The 22,713-nt window shown below is 38.4% G+C and overlaps 1 protein-coding gene across 3 annotated transcripts in view; it reads right to left on the reverse strand.

Moving 5' to 3' along the window:
• The window catches only part of LOC126184857 (protein arginine methyltransferase NDUFAF7, mitochondrial), a 60,644-nt gene that overhangs the window by 23,235 nt on the left and 14,696 nt on the right, over window positions 1-22,713 (reverse strand). For 2 of the 3 annotated variants that reach the window (XM_049927470.1, XM_049927468.1), the window contains 2 exons: window positions 20,677-20,787; window positions 1,093-1,359 (listed from right to left, as the gene is read on the reverse strand). In XM_049927470.1, the coding sequence (XP_049783427.1) occupies window positions 1,093-1,359; window positions 20,677-20,787 (378 nt within the window). The remainder of the gene's footprint in view (window positions 1-1,092; window positions 1,360-20,676; window positions 20,788-22,713) is intronic. The other variant, XM_049927469.1, reaches the window with a different exon arrangement.

Genomic DNA, 22,713 nt, shown 5'->3' on the forward strand with positions numbered 1-22,713 from the left:
TTTGCTGTGGTTGTTTGCTGTGACAATTTGGGGGTGTATGTCTTTCCATGAACTCAAAATGCTTCAGAGTATAGGCAGTCAACCAAGTGCTGCTCCGAATACTCAAATTATAATAAAGGTATGCCCTCATCAGTGCAACAGCTACTCTTGAAGGAGCAGGCCCAGTCTTCAATATTTACATCAGCAATAGTGCAGGCACAGTTTTGCAGATTAGAGCAAATTGCTCTTCTAGACTGGCCAACTCCTTTGTCTGCACTCGATACAACTGAAAACATATGCACAGAGTTGATGTGTGAAAATTGGCTTGATACTATGCCAGAAGGCTGTGATGTTCTTTGGAACATAATTCAAGCAGGTGGCAAAAAAGGCAAAGATTTATTGTCTACTTATAGAATTCCTTCTTTGCACAACACAGTCACTAAATTGAAGGCCTTTGGACAGGATATTAAGTGGTGCATAAACCACATGCTGTGCCATTTTAAGATCTCCTCAAGCCATCTTAAATAAAAACTAGGATTTTTTTGTTACATTAATTTTGTCTTCTATACACGTGAAACAATTAAAACCATAAAAAAATATCTTGTCTTAGAGTTCAAAGCAAACAAACTGAGACGTGAGCACTGTTAGTTTCTTGACTTCATCATTGGGTTGCTCCAATATTCCACTATTTCCCAGCACCACTGCTGCATATTTGACTTCTCTTCCTCACATTAAGTACTTTTCCCAGGTTTGTAATCTTAGGAAGCCTACAATGAACGTTTTCGTTTTTTTAAAGAGAGTGTCCTCATAATTTGTGTCAAGCAGGTTAACAGCTTCAGTCACACTCATAATTACTTTTGCAAACAGCGCTCCACACCGCGTAATGTGATTGACTTTCGCATAATACACTGGGTAGCTCAAGTTTCAGCACTGCCCTTTCTCTGTGCTGTCAAGCATACATTACTTCTCCGTTTTCCTTGTATGGTTCAGCTGATATCATAACTGAAAAGGGGACTCTGCTACATCTAGATATAGTTTCATTCTTCCAATATTTGCACTATTTAACACTCATTTTACAATGAAGCAGACTGTAATGATTACTGTAAAACTTACTTGCAATTTGTGAACAGGCAAGGCATCAAAAAACTCGTGAGCAATTATACATGAAAACCCACGTGGTACATCTTGTATCTGTCTGTACCACTTCACACTTATTCCATCAGTAGTAACTGCGGATTGGTACTCCATGTTCTCATTCGGTAATCCACTTTCATTTGTTTGAATACATTTGAGGGCCTGGGCCTGCAGTTTACTCATGTGCTGACTTATCTCCACCAAATGAAGGCTAACACCATCTGTAGAATTAAACTTTCTCAGCACCTGGGAACACAAAATATACAGCACTTACTTTCATGTTGTGGTTCTGTACTGTCTAATAGGAAACAATTCTGGATGTACTGCACTAACACAATCATTTAATTTCAGCAATGTAACAAAAAAGGACCCATCTACATGTAATCCATTAAAAGAACTGTCATACTGCAAACTGACAGCACCTATTACGAAAATCTTTCACAAAGTGTTGCATCAATGTTCTGAGATTAGTTACAGAATTTTATTGGAGTTTAGGATGGTGAACGACTCTGAAGATAAAGTGTGGCTTTACAGTCTCAGGGGTGGGTCACCCACTGCTGTACATAACACCTATGGCAGCACCACCTGCCTAACATAGACTTTACCAGGCAAACACTGATGACATGTTTGAAATTTGGCATATATTGTAAAATTAAATGATTAAACAAATAAATAAATAAGTTAAGGAAAATAAATGGTAACTCACTGGAAAGAAATAAAAATGTAGTCAACCCAGTAAAGAAGTTAAGTTTGAATATTATATATTGTTCACTCAAAACATATCAAGTAATTAATGTGTACAGGTTTCCAATTGCCCAGATGGCCATGTGTGTTACATTGCTGCTTCTGGAATGGGGAGACACATCAGCCCCGGATCGAATCCACCCAGCAGATTAACAATTAAGGTCGGTGTGTCAGCCTTCCTGGATGAGGTTTCCCACATCCTACTAGGTGAATACCATACTGGTATCCAAATCCCACCTCAGTTACACAATTCACAAATATTTAGAAAACTTTTGCTCATCTCCTCATGAATAACACTAGACGCAGACAGCTGAGGTACACATATTCTGTCCCCATAGGGTTACCAGGAGACGACAGGAAGGGCATCTGATCAACCTTTAAATTAAGCATGCCAAATCAGTTAATAACCACACCAATCCTGCTGCAGTGTGGGGACAAAGGCACAGGGAAAAAAATGAAGAGCTAAATGTCTTGGAAATCCACATTAAAGTTAAATAATTAAGATCATAGTTAAGTGCAATTAAAACTGCACAAATAGCGAACAAACTTTGGCAGAGTTTCCTATTAAATAAGCTGTGAAAGCAGAACCAAAATCCAAGTCCCAATTATTGCTTAACATTAAATTTTGCTTGGTGATGCTGCTTCACTGTATGCAAAATATTCACTGTGATCACTATCACTCATGCAAAGTTAAAGTTATTGAGTCACACAAACAAAGACTTGAAATCAGCATGACAAAATCTAAGCATTCACTATCTACTTAAATTCTATAACCTATAAAATTTTAAAGTGTTGATATGGTGCAACTGGCTTGCTGCCCAGCAACTAAGTTCAACACCTGGTGAAAGCCAAATTGACTCACCACCAACTTCTCTGACCAACACATGAGATAGATCCATGTGAAAAGACCATGAGGTGTAGCAGTGCCACCTATTTAAAACCTTAGGAAATCATAGCGCTCTATTCACATTCACAACTTCTTACAATTTTACTTTAAAACGATGATCATGAAATTACATTGTTTTACTTAACACTAAACACATCGAAATGAGCGCTTCCCAAAGATGGTCACTTTCTGACCTTCCAAAACATTCTACATACATATTAATCTAAAAATTAACAAAAACATGATCTAGATATGGATAAGATTACAGTGCTCTCACCATGATGCCATTGCTACGAGAATGTCATCTACATACAGCTTGCACATTAGATTCGCCCCTAGCACATGACTCAATGACATAACAAATTCTGGGACCGATACTGATAGCGCAAATGGTGCCATTTGGAATTACTAAATATGTCTCTCAAACAATAACGCAGTATATCGCTGGCTTTCCGCCACTAATGGCACTTGCCGAAACCCACATGTTATGTCCATGGTGGACATTAATGTTAGTTCCTTGAAGTTGTGTACTATCTGCTCTATATTTCCTGGCTGGTTACAATCTTTTATTATTATCTTGTTTAACTTCTGGGCATCTAAAGTGATCCTAACCAAGTTATCTTTTTTCTTCAGTTTCATCTTTATCACTTTGTGTGGCACGACTAAAAACCAATTACTCAACTTGGTCTGTCCAAACATATCTCTGCATAACACAAAAAATTACTTATTTTGTTGAGCTGTGTCAATGCAGCATAGCTCAGTTACATTCCACTCCAATAACTACTCAAGCATAGATCATACAGTGTCCCTGTCAGCAACTGCTATCAGTTTCAGATTGATCTTTATCGTTTTGTGTGGCACGACTAAAAACCAATTACTCAACTTGGTCTGTCCAAAAATATCTCTGCATAACACAGAAAATTACTTATTTTGTCGTGCTGTGATTCAAAGATATTTTTTTATTGATTCACTATTTTCACATATCTCATCTTGCATGTGCACTCATGCACCCCCCCCCCCCCCCCCCCCCCCACACACACACATATTCCTCGTGTGGTGTAATTTCGTGGGCCACTCATGTCTCATCCCTAAAAAAAGTATTTGATTTGTATTTGTTTGCGATTTCTGCAACTATCAAATTCCAAACATTGTCTCTATAACTTATATTGTTCTGAGGCTGTATCAAGAACTAGTACCTAAAATTACATCCTTTACCAGGCCCACAACCATTAAACAACTTATTTTAAAATCACAAATACTACTTTTAAACTAATAACACTTCATGGTTCACATACTTGCTCATTCCTCCTGTTGCTTGTCTTTAGTTTCACCCCATCAGAAGAAAAATTACAAGTTTTTGATGCTTTATTCTTTGCATAAGGAATTCACCCACAGCTGACACACAACTGCCAGAATCCAGAGGCATGCCCATGTGTATACCATTTATATTAATTTAGATGACTGGCTACGTTTTCTACAACATCCCTCTTTAAATGTCTTTCCTCCAATGAATCATTTTCAATACCACAGATTCTAACCTCCACACCCACATTGAATATCTATTCCCATGACAATTTATCACTTGTGTCTAGCATCTGGCATGCAACTACAGCTCCACAGAGTCAATCTCTCACACAAAGAGCCCAAGCCCCATGAGGAAAATACACGTTGTTCGGAAGGTAGCAGCCAGATGCCTAATAGTGCACATGATCTATTGTATATCTATCAAGTATGCAGTCTTTGCTGACATGGTATGAAATTTTTAAGATTTTCTCCTTCTTGAAGTAGAACTGCACTATCAGAAATATAAGGAATGAAGAAGAAAAAGCATATTTTCAGAATGTGGAAGAAGCTATGATTACAACAAGAATCTGAGGAAACAAGTATCACAGACACATCCAGGATTTTCTCCTTCTTGAACTAGTATTTCCAAGCCCAGTGCATGTCTTAGCCAAGTGATAGAGGATGCAGGATAATTGTGCAAGGATTTAACAAAGCGGGATCATGTTGGGGTAATGGGTGGAGCAGGAAAAACTATTGATAGGGATCAGGGCTACAAAATTGAGTGTGACCTGGTAAAAGAAGCATCTGCAACGAACCATACAAATATTGGCTTGGTTCCTGCTTTCCTGCAGTATGATTGGCCCAACTGAACAGCCCTGTCAGGAGGGTCAATATGGAGTTAGATCAGCTGCTTCATGCAGCTATTTTGTCAGGCATAGGTTTGGTTCTTGTTGATAGTATTGGTAGGTGGGACTTAAGAGGATATGACCTGCATCTCATTAGGAAAGGGAAGGGTAAACTGGCTGGGATGATAGCAAAATTTTTAAGTGGAGACACTGAAACTCATGGAAGTACTTCTTTTTTAGGCTAAGATCAGTGTCCAATCATCCACTGATTGACATTAAGCTTAATGAGAAGCTCAGACAGGCAGGTACTACAGATGTTAAAATATTGCAAGATTCTCATAATTGTACAGTGAAAAATAATGTCAGTGTGTCACAAGATTCTCATAAAAGCACAGTGAAACTAATGTTAGGATATCACATCAGAATACCAGGGAATTCAAAAACAAAGTAGATGAGCTTCTTGTTGGTTAGAAGATTTAGAAACTAAGGATGGAATAGATGTACTATGCCTGTCTCAACATCATGTAATCACAGGTATGGAAATGGTAAATGTAGGTGGATATAAGCTTTCAGCACATGTAAGAGACACTATGGAGAGAGGAGGAGTTGCAACACACATCAAAAAAAGTTTTGCATTACCCTGGTTCGCAGAACTCCTGAAGATAGACATTGACTGTGGATATTGTATCACAGACACAGTCCCTTTGACTGTTCAGAGATGTCACTAAACCAGCCTAAAGATGTAAACAACCATGCATGAACAGCACTCGTTAGACGGAGGGGGTCCAACAGCCAATCAGTTCCAGTCATTCCACCAGGAAGGAGGTAGACAGCTCGTGTTGTCTTTAGGTCAACCATGCCTAGACAGTCAGTCAATACTGCAGTCTCACAGCATCTGCATTGTTACTTTATACCAGGAAGGGCTCTCAACAAGGGAAGTGTCAAGGCACCTCGGAGAGAAAAAAAAGCAATGTTGTTCGGACATGGAGGAGATACAGAGAAACAGGAACTGTCGATGACATGCCTCACTGAGGTCCTTACGGATTATGGCTCACAGGAACCCTGACAGCAACACCACCATGTTAAATAATGCTTTTCGTGCAGCCACAGGATGTCGTGTCACAATTCAAACTGTGTGCAGTAGGCTGCATGATGCGCAACTTCACTCCCGACATCCATGGCGAGGTCCATCTTTGCAACCACGACGCTATTCAGGGTGGTACAGATGGGCCCAACAATGTGCCAAAAGGACCGCTCAGGATTGGCGGCATGTTCTCTTCACCAATGACTGTCACTTATGCCTTGAACCAGACAATTGTCAGAGATGTGTTTGGAGGCAACCCAGTCAGGCTGAACACCTTGAACACACTGTCCAGCTAGTGCAGCAATGTAGAGGTGATGATGTTTGGTTTGTGGGGTGCTTAACTGCGTGGTCATCAGCACCCGAAGGTGGAGGTTCCCTGCTCTTTTGGGGTGGCATTACGTGGGGCTGACGTACACCGCTGGGGGTTGTGGAAGGTTCCGTAATGGCTGTACGACATGTGAATGCCATCCTCTGAACGATACTGCAAAAATATCAGCAGCATATTGGTGAGGCATTCATCTTCATGGACAACAATTCGCACCCCCATCGTACACATCTTATGAATGACTTCCTTCAGGATAACAGCATCGCTTGACTAGAGTGGCCAGCATGTTCTCCAGACATGAACCCAATCGAATATGCCTGGGATAGATTGAAAGGGGCTGTTTATGGACAACATGACCCACCAACATGACTGAGTATGCCACGGCCAATACAAGCATGCATCAATGCAAGAGGACGTGCTATGGATATTAGAGGTACTGGTGTGTACACCAATCTGGACTACCTCCTCAGAAGGTCTCGCAGTATGGTGGTACAACATGCAATGTGTGGGTTTCATGAGCAATAAAAAGGGCGGAAATGATGTTATAGTGGTCTCTATTCCAATTTTATGTACAGGTACTGGAACTCTTGGAACCGAGGTGATGCAAAACTTTTTTTTTATTTGAGTATGTTAAAATCTGTCATAGTGTGAAAAATTTGGAAACTAAAAAATTTTGTGTAGAGCAACATACAGAAGCATGTGCATGTGAGCTTAAACTAAATAATGGTACTTTTATAATTGTAGCCATCTATAGGTCCCCATTGGGAAATTTTCAACAATTTTTGAAAAACTTAGATTCTTTGTTATGCTATCTGTCAGACAGGGGGAAGCAAATTATTGTTTGTGGGGACTTCAATGTAGATTTTCTGAAAGAGTCCGATAGAAAGATTGACCTTGAAGTATTACTTGGTTCTTTCAATTAGATGTCAGTTATTGATTTTCCTACATGTGTGATATAGCACACAGATTAGATAATGTTTTTATAGACAAAGATAAATTTAATCAAACAAAAACTTTTCCTGTTAACAATGGTCTGTCTGATAACGATGCGCAGTTAGTTACAGTATATGACATAGCTCCATACAGTAATGCTAAACAGTTCTCCAAAATAGTGCATCCAATTAACGATTTAACAACTGAAAATTTTAGGGAAAGGTTGCAGCAGTTAAGACTGGGATGAGGTGTACAAGGAACCTGATGCTAATTTAAAATTTAACCTATTTCATGATACTTTTGTGAGTATATCTGAAATCAGTATCCCTAAGAAAACAATGAAATGTAACTGTAAGAAACCATGTAAAAAGCCATGGCTTACTACAGGTATAAAAATATCACGTAAACACAAAAGGAAAATGTGTGTCATATCTAGAAGGAGTAATGATCCAGAAACAGTCAAACATTATAAAAAGTACTGCACTGTATTAACAAGAAGTCAGAAGTAGAAAACATTTTCATAATAATTTTTAAGTGTTGTAGAAAAAATAGGATCCAGCTATTCATTAGAAAATGCAAGGCAGTATATGGAAGAGACAATACCTAAGCAATTTGAAAAAATTGAAATTCAACCCACCTCTCCTACAGAAATTAGGAAAATAATAAATTCACTCAAAAGTAAAAGCTCACATGAAATTGATGGCATTTCCAACAGAGTATTAAAAACTTGTTCCCGACAAATAAGTAGGATTCTCAGCCACATATGTAACAGCTCACTGAAACAGGGCATTTTTCCAGATAGACTGAAATACGCTATTGTTAAACCATTGCATAAAAAAGGTGATAGGTCTGATGCTAATAACTACTGCCCAATCTCACTTCTGACAGCTTTATCCAAAATTCTTGACAAAATAATGTATTCAAGAGTAGCATCACATATTTGTAAAAATGAAATACTAACAAAATGTCAATTTGGTTTCCAGAAAGGCTTTTTAACAGGGAATGCTATATAAGTTTTCACTGATCAAATATTAAATGCAATGAATAATCTAACATCACCCATTGGAATATTTTGTGGTCTCTCAAAGACTTTTGATTGTGTAAGTCATGAAATTCTTCTAGATAAGCTGAAGTAGTGTGGTACGGGTGGGACTGTGCACAAATGGTTTAATTCATATTTAACTGAAAGACTGCAGAAGGTTGAAATTAACAGTACTGATAGTCTGCAAAAATCAGCAGAGTCTTCCAACTGGGGAGATATCAAGAATGGTGTCCCGCAGGGTTCAGTCTTGGGTCCCTTATTGTTCTTAATATATATTAATGACTTGCCACTCCATATCCATGAAGATATAAAGCTAGTTCTTTTTGCTGATGATACAAGTATAATAATCACACCCAAAATACAAGAATCAGCTGAGGAAATTGTAAATAATGTTTTTTCAGAAAATTCTATGGTTCTCTGCAAATGGACTCTCACTAAATTTTGAGAAAACACAGTTTATACAATTCTGTACAGTAAATGGCACAACACCCTTGATAAATATGGACTATGAACAGAAGTCTGTTGCTAAGGTAGAATATTCAAAATGTCTGGGTGTGTGCATTGATGAGAAATTGAACTGGAAGAAACACATTGATGCTCTGCTGAAACGGTTAGGTTCAGCTACTTACGCTATTAGGGTTATTGCAAATTTTGGTGATAAATATATCAGTAAATTAGCCTACTATTCCTAATTTCATTCACTTCTTTTATATGGCATCATATTTTCAGGCAATTCAACCTTAAGACAGAAAGCATTTATTGCAAAAAGCATGTAATCAGAATAATATCTTAAGCCCACCCAAGATCACCTTGCAGACAGTTATTTAAGGAACTCGTGAAATTCACAGTACCTTTGCAATACATATATTCACTTATGAAATTTGTTATTAATAACCTATCCTAATTCAAAAATAACAGCGAACTGCATAACTACAACATTAGAAGAAAGGATAACCTTCACTATTCTGGATTAAATCTCACTTTGGCACAAAAATCTTTGGTCATCTGCCAAATAGCATTAAAAGTCTGACAGATAGCCAACTAACGTTTAAAAGCAAATTAAAAGAATTTCTGAATGACAACTTCTTTTACTCAATAGATGAATTTTGAGATATGAAGTAGTAACTGTAAAAAAAAAATAAAAAAAAATTTATTATTTTTTGTGTAAAGAAAACTTATGTGAAAGTGACACACTCCACATTACAAAATGTCATATTCATGATCTATGGAATAAGTATTAATGTATGTATGAACAACACCATTAGAAATATAAGGAATGAAGGGAAAAAAAGCACATTTTCAGAGTGTGTGGAAGAAGCTATGATTACAACAACAATCTGAGGAATCACGTATCACAAGCACATCCAGGAAAGTTAAATGATATTGATCCACAGTTAAAGGAACAAAAGTTTTATAAATATTTGTGTACTTTATACAGCAAACAGTTCAACATGGAGTACAGTTTAATATTCCACGAAAGAAATGCACACTCATTGGAGAATAGTTCTATGAAAAATGTCTGTTGTGTGATAGAATACAATAGAATAGAATCTTTAGTGTCAAATGAGATGCTATATAAAATCATTTAATTGAAACATTGGTGACTCCTCAATGAATAATTTAATACTTAAATAGCTATACATCAAAAGAAAGTATCTGTATACATCCAGAAGCACATTGCAACATAAGGAGATAAATGCATGTTACATTTCTTCCTGTTTCTTAAAATTATCCACAATGGTTTAAATTTTTTTCTTTTTAAATTTTTCATGCTTCTTTCTCTTGTTTATAAATATGGGCATACATAACCAGAACACATACTTCCATAAAAAGGGAATATGTGTATAAAACCAGATACTTAATAATCATGGTTTACATACATACATATAAAAAGAACATACACCTTCATTAAATGGGAACATATGCATACCCATAGGACATAATGTAGAAAAAACAGAAAAACAAACCAAATTTACTATTTCCTGCCTGCCTTCCTTGTTTATTAAAATCATCCACACTGTAGTAACATCTTCTTTTTAATATTTTTCAGTGTTTGCTCCTGTGTGTTCAAGCTAGCAGTCCTTGAACTTTAACCATATTTTATTGCTAAGCTTCAAGCTTTTCAAATAATGTTAGTCTGTGGCAAGGAGAGGAATGGGAGGGGATCACTGTTGCCGCACTGGGACATTATGTGGAACAAGCAGCGATGAGTGAAAATGTGTACCGGCCTGGTGTTTGAACCTGGGATCTCCTTCTTACTAATCAAGTATGTCAACCACTGCACCATCTGGAACACAGCTTTATCGCTTCTACGTGTACTGTCTTGGCAAACCCCATGGCCAATCCACACTCGCATCGAGCGCCACCTTTCAGCAGTCCCTGCCAGTTTCCTCCATGTTCACTCTCTGAGATTCCCACAGGAGGTTGGATGTATTTGTGCATCTTCACTGAAGATGGTGGATCCACTGCGCAGCTAAGTCTATTGAATTATATGAATGTGTGGTGTCTGTTCTTTCAGACATGTCCGAAAGAACACGCACAATCTGCAGCTGTTATACATTATATGTACATTGAAGATGGAGAGGGGAAGAAAGGAAAGGGAGGGCATCACTGCTGTCAGCTGCACTGGGACATTACACGGATTCCTTTCCTTTCTCGGCCTCTCCACCTTCAATTTACATATCCGAAAGAACAGACACCTCACATTCATTGTTGTTGTTGTTGTTGTGGTCTTCAGTCCAGAGACTGGTTTGATACAGCTCTTCATGCTACTCTATCCTGTGCAAGCTTCTTCATCGCCCAGTACCTACTGCAACCTACATCCTTCTGAATCTGTTTAGTGTATTCATCTCTTGGTCTCCCTCTATGATTTTTACCCACCACGCTGCCCACCAATACTAAATTGGTGATCCCTTGATACCTCAGAATATGTCTTACCAACCGATCCCTTCATTTAGTCAAGTTGTGTCACAAATTTCTCTTCTCCGCAATTCTGTTCAATACCTTCTCATTAGTTATGTGATCTACCCATCTAATCTTCAGCATTCTTCTGTAGCACCACAGTTCGAAAGCTTCTATTCTCTTCTTGTCTAAACTATTAATCGTCCACGTTTCACTTCCATATATGGCTACACTCCATACAAATACTTTCAGAAAAGACTTCCTGACACTTAAATCTATACTCGATGGTAACAAATTTCTCTTCTTCAGAAACGCTTTCCTTGCCATTGCCAGTCTACATTTTATATCCTCTCTACTTCGACCATCATCAGTTATTTTGCTCCCCAAAGAGCAAAACTCATTTACTACTTTAAGCGTCTCATTTTATAATCTAATTCCCGCAGCATCACCCGATTTAATTTGACTACATTCCATTATCCTCGTTTTGCTTTTGTTGATGTTCATCTTATATCCTCCTTTCAAGACACTATCCATTCCGTTCAACTGCTCTTCCAGGTCCTTTGCTGTCTCTGACAGAATTACAATGTCATCGGCGAACCTCAAAGTTTTTATTTCTTCTCCATGGATTTTAATTCCTACTCCGAATTTTTCTTTTGTTTCCTTTACTGCTTGATCAATATACAGATTGAACAATATTGAGGATGGCTACAACTCTGTCTCACTCCCTTCCCGACTACTGCTTCCCTTTCATGCCCCTCGACTCTTATAACTGCCATCTGCTTTCTGTACAAATTGTAAATGGCCTTTCCCTCCCTGTATTTTACCCATGCCACCTTCAGAATATGAAAGAGAGTATTCCAGTCAACATTGTCAAAAACTTTCTCTAAGTCTACAAATGCTAGAAACGTAGGCTTGCCTTTCCTTAATCCATTCTCTAAGATAAGTCATAGGGACAGTATTGCGTCACGTGTTCCAATATTTCTACGGAATCCAAACTGATCTTCCCCCGGCTTCTACCAGTTTTTCCATTCATCTGTAAAGAATTCTATGGGAATGGAATTATTATATTCTTCTTGAAGTCTGAGGGTATTTCGCCTGTCTCATACATCTTTCTCACCAGATGGTAGAGTTTTGTCAGGACAGTCTCTCTCAAGGCTATCAGTAGTTCTAAGGAAATGTTGTCTACTCCCGGGGCCTTGTTTTGACTTAGGTCTTTCAGTGCTCTGTCAAACTCTTTACGCAGTATCATATCTCCCATTTCATCTTCGTCTACCTCCTCTTCCATTTCCATAATATTGTCCTCAAGAACATCGCCCTTGTATAGAACCTCTATATACTCCTTCCACCTTTCTGCTTTCCCTTCTTTGCTTAGAACTGGGTTTCCATCTGAGCTCTTAATATTCATGCAAGTGGTTCTTTTTTCTCCAAAGGTGTCTTTACTTTTCCTGTAGGCAGTATCTATCTTACCCCTAGTGATACATGCTTGTACATCCTTACATTTGTTCTCTAGCCAACCCTGCTTAGCCATTTTGCACTTCCTGTCGATCTCATTTTTGAGATGTTTGTATTCCTTTTTGCCTGCTTCATTTACTGCATTTTTGTATTTTCTCCTTTCATCAAGTAAATTCAATATCTCTTCTGTTACCCAAGGATTTCTATTAGCCCTCGTCTTTTTAGCTACTTGAACCTCTGCTGCTTTCACTATTCTTCATCTCTCAAAGCTACCCATTCTTCTTCTACTGAATTTCTTTCCCCCATTCTTGTCAATTGTTCCCTAATGCTGTCCCTCAAACTCTCTACAACCTCTGGTTCTTTCAATTTATCCAGATTCCATCTCCTTAAATTCCCACATTTTTTGCAGTTTCTTCAGTTTCAATCTACAGTTCATAACCAATAGATTGTGGTCAGAGTCCACATCTGCCCCTGGAAATGTCTTACAATTTAAAACTTGGTTCCTAAATCTCTGTCTTACCATTATATAATCTCTCTGACACCTTTCAGTATCTCCAGCCTTCTTTTATGGTTCTTGAACCATAACCCCATTCCATATTCACCTACTACGTTTCCTTCTCTTCCTTTTCCTACTATCAAATTCCAGTCACCCACGACTATTAAATTTTCGTCTCCCTTCACTATCTGAATAATTTCTTTTATCTCATCATTCATTTCATCAATCTCTTCATCATCTGCGGAGCTAGTTGGCATATAAACTTGTACTACTGTGATAGGCATGGGCTTTGTATCTATCTTGGCCACAATAATGCGTTCACTATGCTGTTTGTAGTAGCTTACCTGCATTCCTACTTTTTTATTCATTATTAAACCTACTCCTGCATTACCCCTATTTGATTTTGTATTTATAACCCTGTATTCACCTGACCAGAAAACTTGTTCATCCTGCCACCGAACTTCACTAATTCCCACTATATCTAACTTTAACCTATCCATTTCCCTTTTTAAATTTTCTAACCTACCTGCCCGATTAAGGGATCTGACATTCCATGCTCCGGCCCGTAGAACGTGTTTTCTTTCTCCTGATAACAATTCATATAATAAGGCAATATGTAATCTTGTTTATTCCTTGTTTCATACGCATGTGAAAGCAAATTTCCTTCAAAAAGGTGTGGGTTTTTAGCACAAAGAGAAGTGTTTCATATATAAACATAGAAGGAATTCTCAAAAGTCAAGGCTTGCAAATAAAGGTTTGTATGACTGTTTACTGTTTGTTCCAGTCATAGCTCTGATAAATTTTTTTCTGTAGCTTCACCACTCTGAGCAGGTTTCCTTTTTCAACACCCCAAAAATTATGCATATCTTACAACTGATATAAAATATGCATGGTAAACAATTTTCTTAGCAGCTAAGTCAGTTACTTTATTTAGAACCCCCATACGTCAACAAAACTATTTAACCACTTCAGTAAGCAATCCACTTGATCAGTAAATGACAAATTTTTGTTTATAGTCACTCCAAGACATTGGAAAGATTCTGCAGTGATCAGTGTTATGCCTTCATAACTTAACTGTGTTATATATTCATCAGATTGTTTGATCCTCAAGTGTGCAATTTGTGTTTTTGTTAGGTTTAGCTCCATAGCATTATTATTTATGCAATTTTCTAGTTCTTGAAGAGTTTGTTTCATTTTAAGTGTTAACCCTTCAGTGTTTTTACAGCAGACTACTGCTTCTGAGTCCTCTGCATACAAAATTGAATCTGAATTTACCTTATCCGAAATGTAATTTATATAACACAGAAACAGGGGTAGTATGGTCTCCTGGGGGTATGCCTGCTTGTATTTCCTTGCCACCAGAGCATGCTTTCTCACCATTACATTGTATAACTACTCTCTGTTTTCCATTTTTGAGATAGGATGAGAACTAACTTAAAGGCTTTTCATGGAAGCTATAAGAAGGTAATTTGAGGAGCAGCTGCTAATGGTTTACCACATCAAATGCTTTAGTGAGGTCACAGAAAATGCCGCCTATGCACTCCTTGTTATCGAGGCATTTACTTTTTTTAATGATTAGTTCATTAATAGCATGGATAGAACTTTGTCCTTTTCTAAATCCATATTGATTAATAAGAATAATGTTATGTTTCTGTTATATTTTTCTAATTGGTTATACAGTATTCGCTCAAATATTTTGGAAAAAATTGGTAAGTATTGATTCTGTGTGAAAATTTCCTATCTCCTCTTGTCTGTCCTTTTTGTGGATAGACTGAACTTCCACATATTTCAGCCAGTCAGGAAAGCAACCCCCATCAAGTGACTGATTTATTATGTGACAGATTTGGGGTGCAATATTATCACATCTTGCCTTTATTACTTTTGTCGGAATTTCACCCCAGCCCACATATTTAAGATTTTTTAGGGATTTTATAATGTTAACCACTTCATAGCTGGATACATGAGTAGATCTGAATTCTGATGATCCGTGTTGCATTATATTGGGATTTATGTGTGGAGGAGGAAGAACATCAATTTTTTTTGAAGTTATAAGACCTCTGTTGAATACTTCACATATATGTCTGTAGTTTGAAATCATTTCCCAATCTATTTTTAATTTAGGACTAAAACTTTTTGTTTCAGCTCTGACAATCTGCTGTACAGCTTTTGATTTATTTGTGGCATTTGATATGTATTTACCGTTTGCCATATGTTTTTCCTGTTTATCTACTCTGCCAAATATTTTTTGTATTTGTTTACATACCTGACAAACTCTGCATCATAGTTTTTCTTTCCTTCCATGCGCAGTTTCCTCTTTCTACTACTACATGTGCTGATGCCTTCAGTTATTCACAAGGTTCTTTTTTCTTTCATTTTTTTCATGTGCTGTTATAAAGGGGAAACATTCATCAAAAAACACTTATGAATTCTGATACAAAAGCATTTTAGTTCATGTTTACTGAGTACTGGTTGCTGAATGGCCAGAAAGTTTCATTTTGTCTCACAACAAATGTATTCACATTTTGTTCACTGAAGTTTCTGACTCATTTCAGTGTTACAGTTTTATCTGAATTTGGCAGTGATATAAATAGGGCTGTATGGTCAGATATGCCTAATTCTAAGATGAACCTTTCTGTAGCACAATAGTTGATACTGCTCACTATATTATCTATACATGTCGCAGAAGATGCTGTTGCTCTAGTGTACTCACTAAAGTTTAATGTTAGGCCACTTGTAGATAGCAAGTTCTTCAAACAAATGGCAAACCTGTCATCAGCACTTACATCTATGTTGAAGTCAGCAGAAATTATGATCTTTTTACATAACTTTTCCACCTGCAACCTACTCAGCAAGGTTACAGATTTGTCAAGAAATGCACATGTAACTGGATAGTCAGGATGTGAAATATGATAACAATACACCATATTACAAAAGTTCAATGCAGCAGCTTTCAAACAATAGTTCCTTGTTCAAGCAACTATAACTTTTTGTTTCAGCTTTGACAATCTGCTGTACAGTTTTTGATTTATTTGTGGCATTTGATATGTATTTACCGTTTGCCATATGTTTTTCCTGTTTATCTACTCTGCCAAATATTTTTGTATTTGTTTACATACCTGACAAACTCTGCATCATAGTTTGGTGAGTCCTCTTCTAGAATGCACAATGCTCCAAAACTGTTTTTCTACAAAAACTCACTGCTAAATTGTAATCTGAAAGTGAATTTATCAAGTTTATATTTTGATTTTTAGGCCAGTGTTCATTTAAGCATATAACTTTTACAGAAATTGTGTTCTCCACAAACACTTCTAGTTCATAAAACTTGTTCACCATTCCAACTGATAGAATGCCTATATTAAGGGGCATTATGAAATTATTACAATCTAAATCAAACAGAGAATCATTTAATGTGTCACCAAATGCAGCACCTGCATGGGTCTTTAATTCTAAATTGCATCCCACTATTATTTTGTTTCTTGTGGACCAAATTCAGGCCTTTTGAAGAAATGCTATTATGATCACTTGTCAATGAAACATGCTGTGTCTATTGCATCAGAAGTGACTGAATTTGCATCTACCCAGGATTTCAGTGACTGGCAGTGGGAAACTGAATCACATTTTCACTTTACGACAGAAAGCATGGGTCTTATTATACTTTGGAGAATGTCGCATGGAATTTCTTTGCATATCGTCATTCAGGAAAATATGTACCTAAATGTAAAGGCATACAACACATGAAAACCCAAGGTACTAACAACATATGAGGTATCTGTCCTTTCAGGAATAAAATAACCTACGCTGGAGATAGTAGCTGCAAAATAAAATACTTGGTTACTCATGTGGGACATCAAACTATCATCAATCATTTAAGTTTGACAGAAGCAGATAGAAACAAATAGTGCTGATATCACAAATAAGATTCCATTCCATGTGATATTCAACATAACAAGAGTCACTTTATGTGTGTGAGTCCAGGCTACAGCAATCTGGTGCCAACATTGAGCAGCATAATAAATTATGTTCCAGTGTCGTGAGACATTAAGATGACAGCACCAGTGTTGAAACATGGATGATCAATATCAATGTTAGTGATAACATTTGTGTGTCATTTTACAAGCAGCCAACATCACCTGCTCCTGAGAAGAGAAGACTTCGTCCTCATAATATAAATAGTGCTCAAAGTGAAATTCTGAAGTGGTACAGCATCGATGGAACTCATTAAATGAATAGTTATGGTTATGGTTTTGAGTTAATTACACTTATTGTACTGTACAACATGACACAAGGTTTTGCTTGTGCCTCCCTCATTTCAAACAGGTCTTGGTCTTACTAAGAGCTGCTACCATTACTTTTTAATGAAATAAAGACTGTAGTAGGAATAATAAGTCCTCAGGTGTTTTCTGTCAGATTTAGCTGAAACATTTAATAATGCTTGGCTTTCACAAATGCAAGAACCAGTGAGAAGACTGTATTGTTCATGGCAAACTGACAGAGTATGGAGAAAAAATACAGTACTAAAATCAAATCAAAGGAAAGACAGTCTGAACCTTAGGATCTAGTGAGAAGTTTGATACTAAAAGAAGAAGTTATAACTTTTGAGCATGTATTTTATATAGCATTGGAGCAACTGATTTAAAATCCTGTTACAACTAACTCTGAGTTGTACCTCAGAAAAAGGCAAGCTCCAGGACATTTGCAAAAAGCACAACTTACATGCAAAGGTGGTTCGTAAATACCTAGTTGGAGAAGAAAATGGCAGGCTTGCACTATCAACTTTTGAGGTAAATGTCACTTATTTTGATCAAAAAAATTTGCAAGACTGCCGCTGCAAACTGATTTGTATTTTATGTCAAGCTTGCACCCATAATACACATGCTCATGCATAGATTCCAGTATCACATGGAACATGTATAAGCAAACTAAGCCAGCCATCCAGTTCAATGAACACCAATAACTTTTGTGCTGTTAATGATGACATCAAGAAAGATATGTTACATGTTGACAGAGAAGGAGAATCAGCATGTGAGAAAGAAAGCATATTGGCCGAACTCAGCCAAGAAAACATTAAGCTTTTAGATTTAAATCAACAGAAGGAGAAAATTAAGCAAAATTTTACTGATCTGATTGACAAAATATCTTCTCCAAGACAACTGATAGTTTTAAAATGCTAAATATCTAGCATGAAAACTAAACTAGCAGCTGGTAAGTCCAACACAGATCATCAATGCATTGTTCTCTGCAATGCTGCATCAAGAAGGTAACAAAGTATAAAAGAGATGGGTGTTTTCTGCAAAGAACAGGAGAAAAATAGTGCATATCAGCACTTTGACAAACCATGTACAACTGAGGCAACAGGCATTACTGTTTCTCTGTTACAAGACAGGCAACAGGCATTGACTTTTACACAAAGCAAAGCAGCAGAAAATAAGTATGTAATTCAGTAAGTAAAATATCTCCCTTTTACAGCTGAATTTAATTTCATTGTGATTATATATACTTCTAACGATGTTACAGTGTAGTGGTAGGTTGTAAAGACTAAGCTGCATTTCTGTTGCATGCTGTGTTAATATCACTGCAATTCCATCAAAGCTCAGCTCGCTTCATAAAAGCTCCCATTATTTTGTAAAAGCTCACCTCAGTTTGTAAAAACTCATCTCACTTCATAAGCATGGAGCTGTAGTTGTGTGTCAGGCACTAGACGAGTCAATTTATCTACCGCTTTGTCATCATGGAACAATGTATAGAATACATCTTTGGCCCCAGCTTCACACTTACATAGCCCCAACTCCCTCCCTACTCAAAACTTGTCTTGCTCCCACCGACCACTAAACTACACATGATCTTCAACCAGCCACACTGAATTTAGGTCCTTCCTTAAATAATGATCTAGAATCTACTTTACCATTAAAGGAGGTGAATGCTTCCACTCTGACAGAGAAGCATCAAAGGGAGTAGCAACAAAATCTCCATTTACATTATACATACTATTTGTGAGATCTGACCCCTTGCAGCAACCCATCACTAACTGACCCATCTCCATTTCCATTAACTGTTCACCTCGAAGATCACTGACCAACTTTCCTGCTGACATGCCACCTCCTTCAAGCACCTATTTAATGTGGCCTCCAGCACATGCACCCTCAGCTGAATCACCTTCCACAGCAGAATCAAATTTACTACCTACATTGAAATTACTTTCATTATTGCATCTCACCTCTTTCAATTTCTCCACATGCCTGATTTTTGTATTGGTTAGTTTTACGCGCTTCTACAACACAGGAACAGAAAATTCTGAAACTGAAACTTCCTGGCAGAATAAAACTGTGTGCCAGACTGAGACTCTAACTCAGGACCTTTGCCTTTCGCGGGCAAGTGCTCTACCAACTGAGCTACCCAAGCACGACTCACGCCCCGTCCTCACAGCTTTAATTCCGCCAGTACCTCGTCTCCTACCTTCCAAACTTCACAGAAGCTCTCCTGTGAACGTTGCAGAACTATCACTCCTGGAAGAAAGGATATTGCAGAAACATGGCTTAGCCACAGCCTGGGGGATGTTTCTAGAATGGAATGCTGACACAAGAAACTGCCTTGGACATCTCGAAGTTTGTATAATGGCCAGATAGCTTTTACTTGTGCTAATGCACTATTTCGTAAGTAGTTACATTTTGGTTCGATCATGTACTGTATCCTATGTTACACGTTATGACATATTTAACAATTGTTGTTTGTTGCAGAAGGGCTTCACACTGGTCTACATGCCAAAATTGCAATTGTGTATTGAGAAATAAAACATTACAGTCAACAACAGAAAGATAATGTCCATCAAAAAATTCATTTTGGCTGTGGTCCTAAAGCACCACTAGTTATTAAAGAGTCAATACTCTTCTCTTGTGCATCAAATTTTCAACTTTGTAAGACTGGGGAAACAGGGCTCATAAGATTAAAACAATACCCAGTATCAAGCAAGGAATGGCAACAGTTGGAGGACCATCTTTTGCACTATCAAAGACTCAAATACCTTACCACAAAAACATTAAAAACAGCATAACTCATTGTGGGCTACCATCACCTGAATAACAGTGCAGATTTCTTTCTTCGGCTACTATGGGTACCTTTCATTATGTTCTCTTTGGAGACATCAGGCTCGTCTGGAGATAGGGGGAGTGCAGGAGAAAGAAAATGGCAGAACAGGAAAAGGGTGCAAGGGGGGGGGGGGGGGGAGGGGAGGGAGGTGGGTTTATTGTCTTGCTCTGTTGCACAACCGTGAAGACAAATAAGCCGCATGCTGACAATTTGTAATTTGTTTTCCATCATATCTGGTGGTGACACTAAACAGTTACTTCACAAAATACTGGGCAGTTATTCTGAAAATATCTGATTTTCAATCTGGGGATAATTCAAATCATTACTAAGTCAAGAAAGCCTGAAGCATCACAAACATTAAACAATTTTCAAATTTTAATGGCCTTCACAGAACCCCATGTTAGCTGAAAAACTTAAATATTTAAAAATTTGTTACACAGTACAGACCACAAAATGGACAAACACGAGTAAAAGCTCAAAATACAGACCTTCATAATATCAGCAATTAACGTCCCTCTTCCAGGACCTAATTCAGTTATCTGAAGAGGTTTTGGTGCACCCAATTTGGTCCACTCATTTAGAATCCAAACTCCAATAAGCTGTAAGGAAACATTAACTTGTGAGATAGAGGTGTAAGGAGAGTTAATGACCTATTACAATAGTCAGTACTACACTCTTTAATAGAACTGGCATTAATTTCCATTCTTGAGGCGTTAGTTTCATAATCCTTATTTCTTTTTCTTGTATTAGCTCAACAGTACTGCATAATTGCAAATATGCATTAACAAGACCCATTTTCCCCCCAATGATCTAAGCGCACGTGCCCCCCCCCCCCCCACTCTCTCTCTCTCTAAACTGTTGTGACTCGCCGATCATTCAAAGCGCCGCCGCGCAATTACGCGCGTCCTCTAGGTGCGGCGGTCTGCCAGCCATGCAGCAGCTGCGCCACCTAAGCGGCTAGCCGAGCAGCGGCCGCTAGACTGTTGACTCAGTGCTCATTCGAATGCTAACATGTACACGTCTTGCTTATCAACTTACTCTGTGACTTATATGTGTTGTGTCGTTCTGAAATATATGTGTTAAACTTGACGTTACAACAATTGGAGACGAGGATGGGATTTTTCCTTTTCACCGTTGACCCACAGGTTTCAATGGCTACTGTCGAGCAACTATTGCAAAATCTCCTTGAACAGAAAACGCTTCTAACAGCGGCGATTCGCGATTTCGTTGCGGCGTCAAATGCGGGGCGTTTCTCGTCATTGGCTATACCTCCTTTTCCTCCTTACGACGAGACGGCGGAAGACTGGTCTGATTATGAAAAACGTCTTCGACAGTACTTCTTGGAATTTCATGTCACGGACGAACAACCATGTAAGTCTCTGTTCCTTTCCTGGATTTCACCTCAAATGTATCGGTTGTTGTCGCAATTGGCTCCTTTGAAGGACCCTGCGTCTTTGTCCTTTGCTGAAATGTGCTCACTTCTATTTTCAAAAGCAAATGCATGTGGTAGCCTCTCGTGTTGCCTTTTATCGTTGTCAAAAACAGCCACATCAATCCATCAACTTCACGGCCTCAGTCGAAAGTGTCAATTTGTTACCGACGTTCACAAAGAATCCTACTCCGATTCCATGGTACGGGATGCTATTATCCGGTCGGCGCCCGACAAAGAAGTTCGGCAACGTGCCCTTTAGTTGGCAAATCCGACTCTAGATGTTCTCTCCATTGCGCAGTCTTTTGAAATTTCTCGCGCCGCTGGGGCCCAAATAGAGGCGTGGGGTGATGTCGGGGAAATACAACCTCTGTGCGCTGTTGACGACGCGTGCGGCGCGTCCCCGCCGGCCGACGTGGCCGCAGTGCGCTCCCACGCGCAGCCTTGGCCTAACCGTAAACAACCCGCTAAGAAACTGCAGCAAAACCCCCGGCAACTTCCTTCATGTCCGCAGTGTTTTACGAAACATTCACGCGAGGATTGTCCCCAACGTTGGGCTGTGTGTCACAATTGCAAAAAGAAAGGTCATGTGTCTTCAGTTTGCAAATCCGACCGCATACATGATGTTCATGAACATGACGCTGATTCTGATTCTGTGTTGTCTGTCGATTGCACTTCTTCCCTTTCAGGGAAGTTATTCCTCACTGTCCAAATCCTTGGTCGAGATGTTCGCATGCAGGTGGATACCGGTTCTGCTGCCACTATAATTAATTCTCAGACGTATCTTCAGTTGGGTTCTCCACTCCTGTCACCTGTCACTCGGCAATTACGGACAGACAATAAACAGAAGATTTCTCTCTTGGGACAGTTTAACGCTGAGGTATCTTACAAATCCGTCGTTCGCACTGTCCCCATATTTGTGGTCGACCAGATGACTCTGTCAATATTGTCTCTGATGCTATTCCTTATGCTCAACTGGATTCCTTGTCGACGACACTTTCGTCCCTTTTCTTCTCCTGGGTTAGGCCGTGCAAAAGACTTTGAAGCTCATATCACACTCAAAACCACTGCTCAGCCTAAGTTTTTTCGGGTTCTG

This window comes from Schistocerca cancellata, chromosome 4 (assembly GCF_023864275.1).
Source record: "Schistocerca cancellata isolate TAMUIC-IGC-003103 chromosome 4, iqSchCanc2.1, whole genome shotgun sequence".
NCBI classification, from domain to species: Eukaryota; Metazoa; Arthropoda; class Insecta; order Orthoptera; family Acrididae; genus Schistocerca; species Schistocerca cancellata.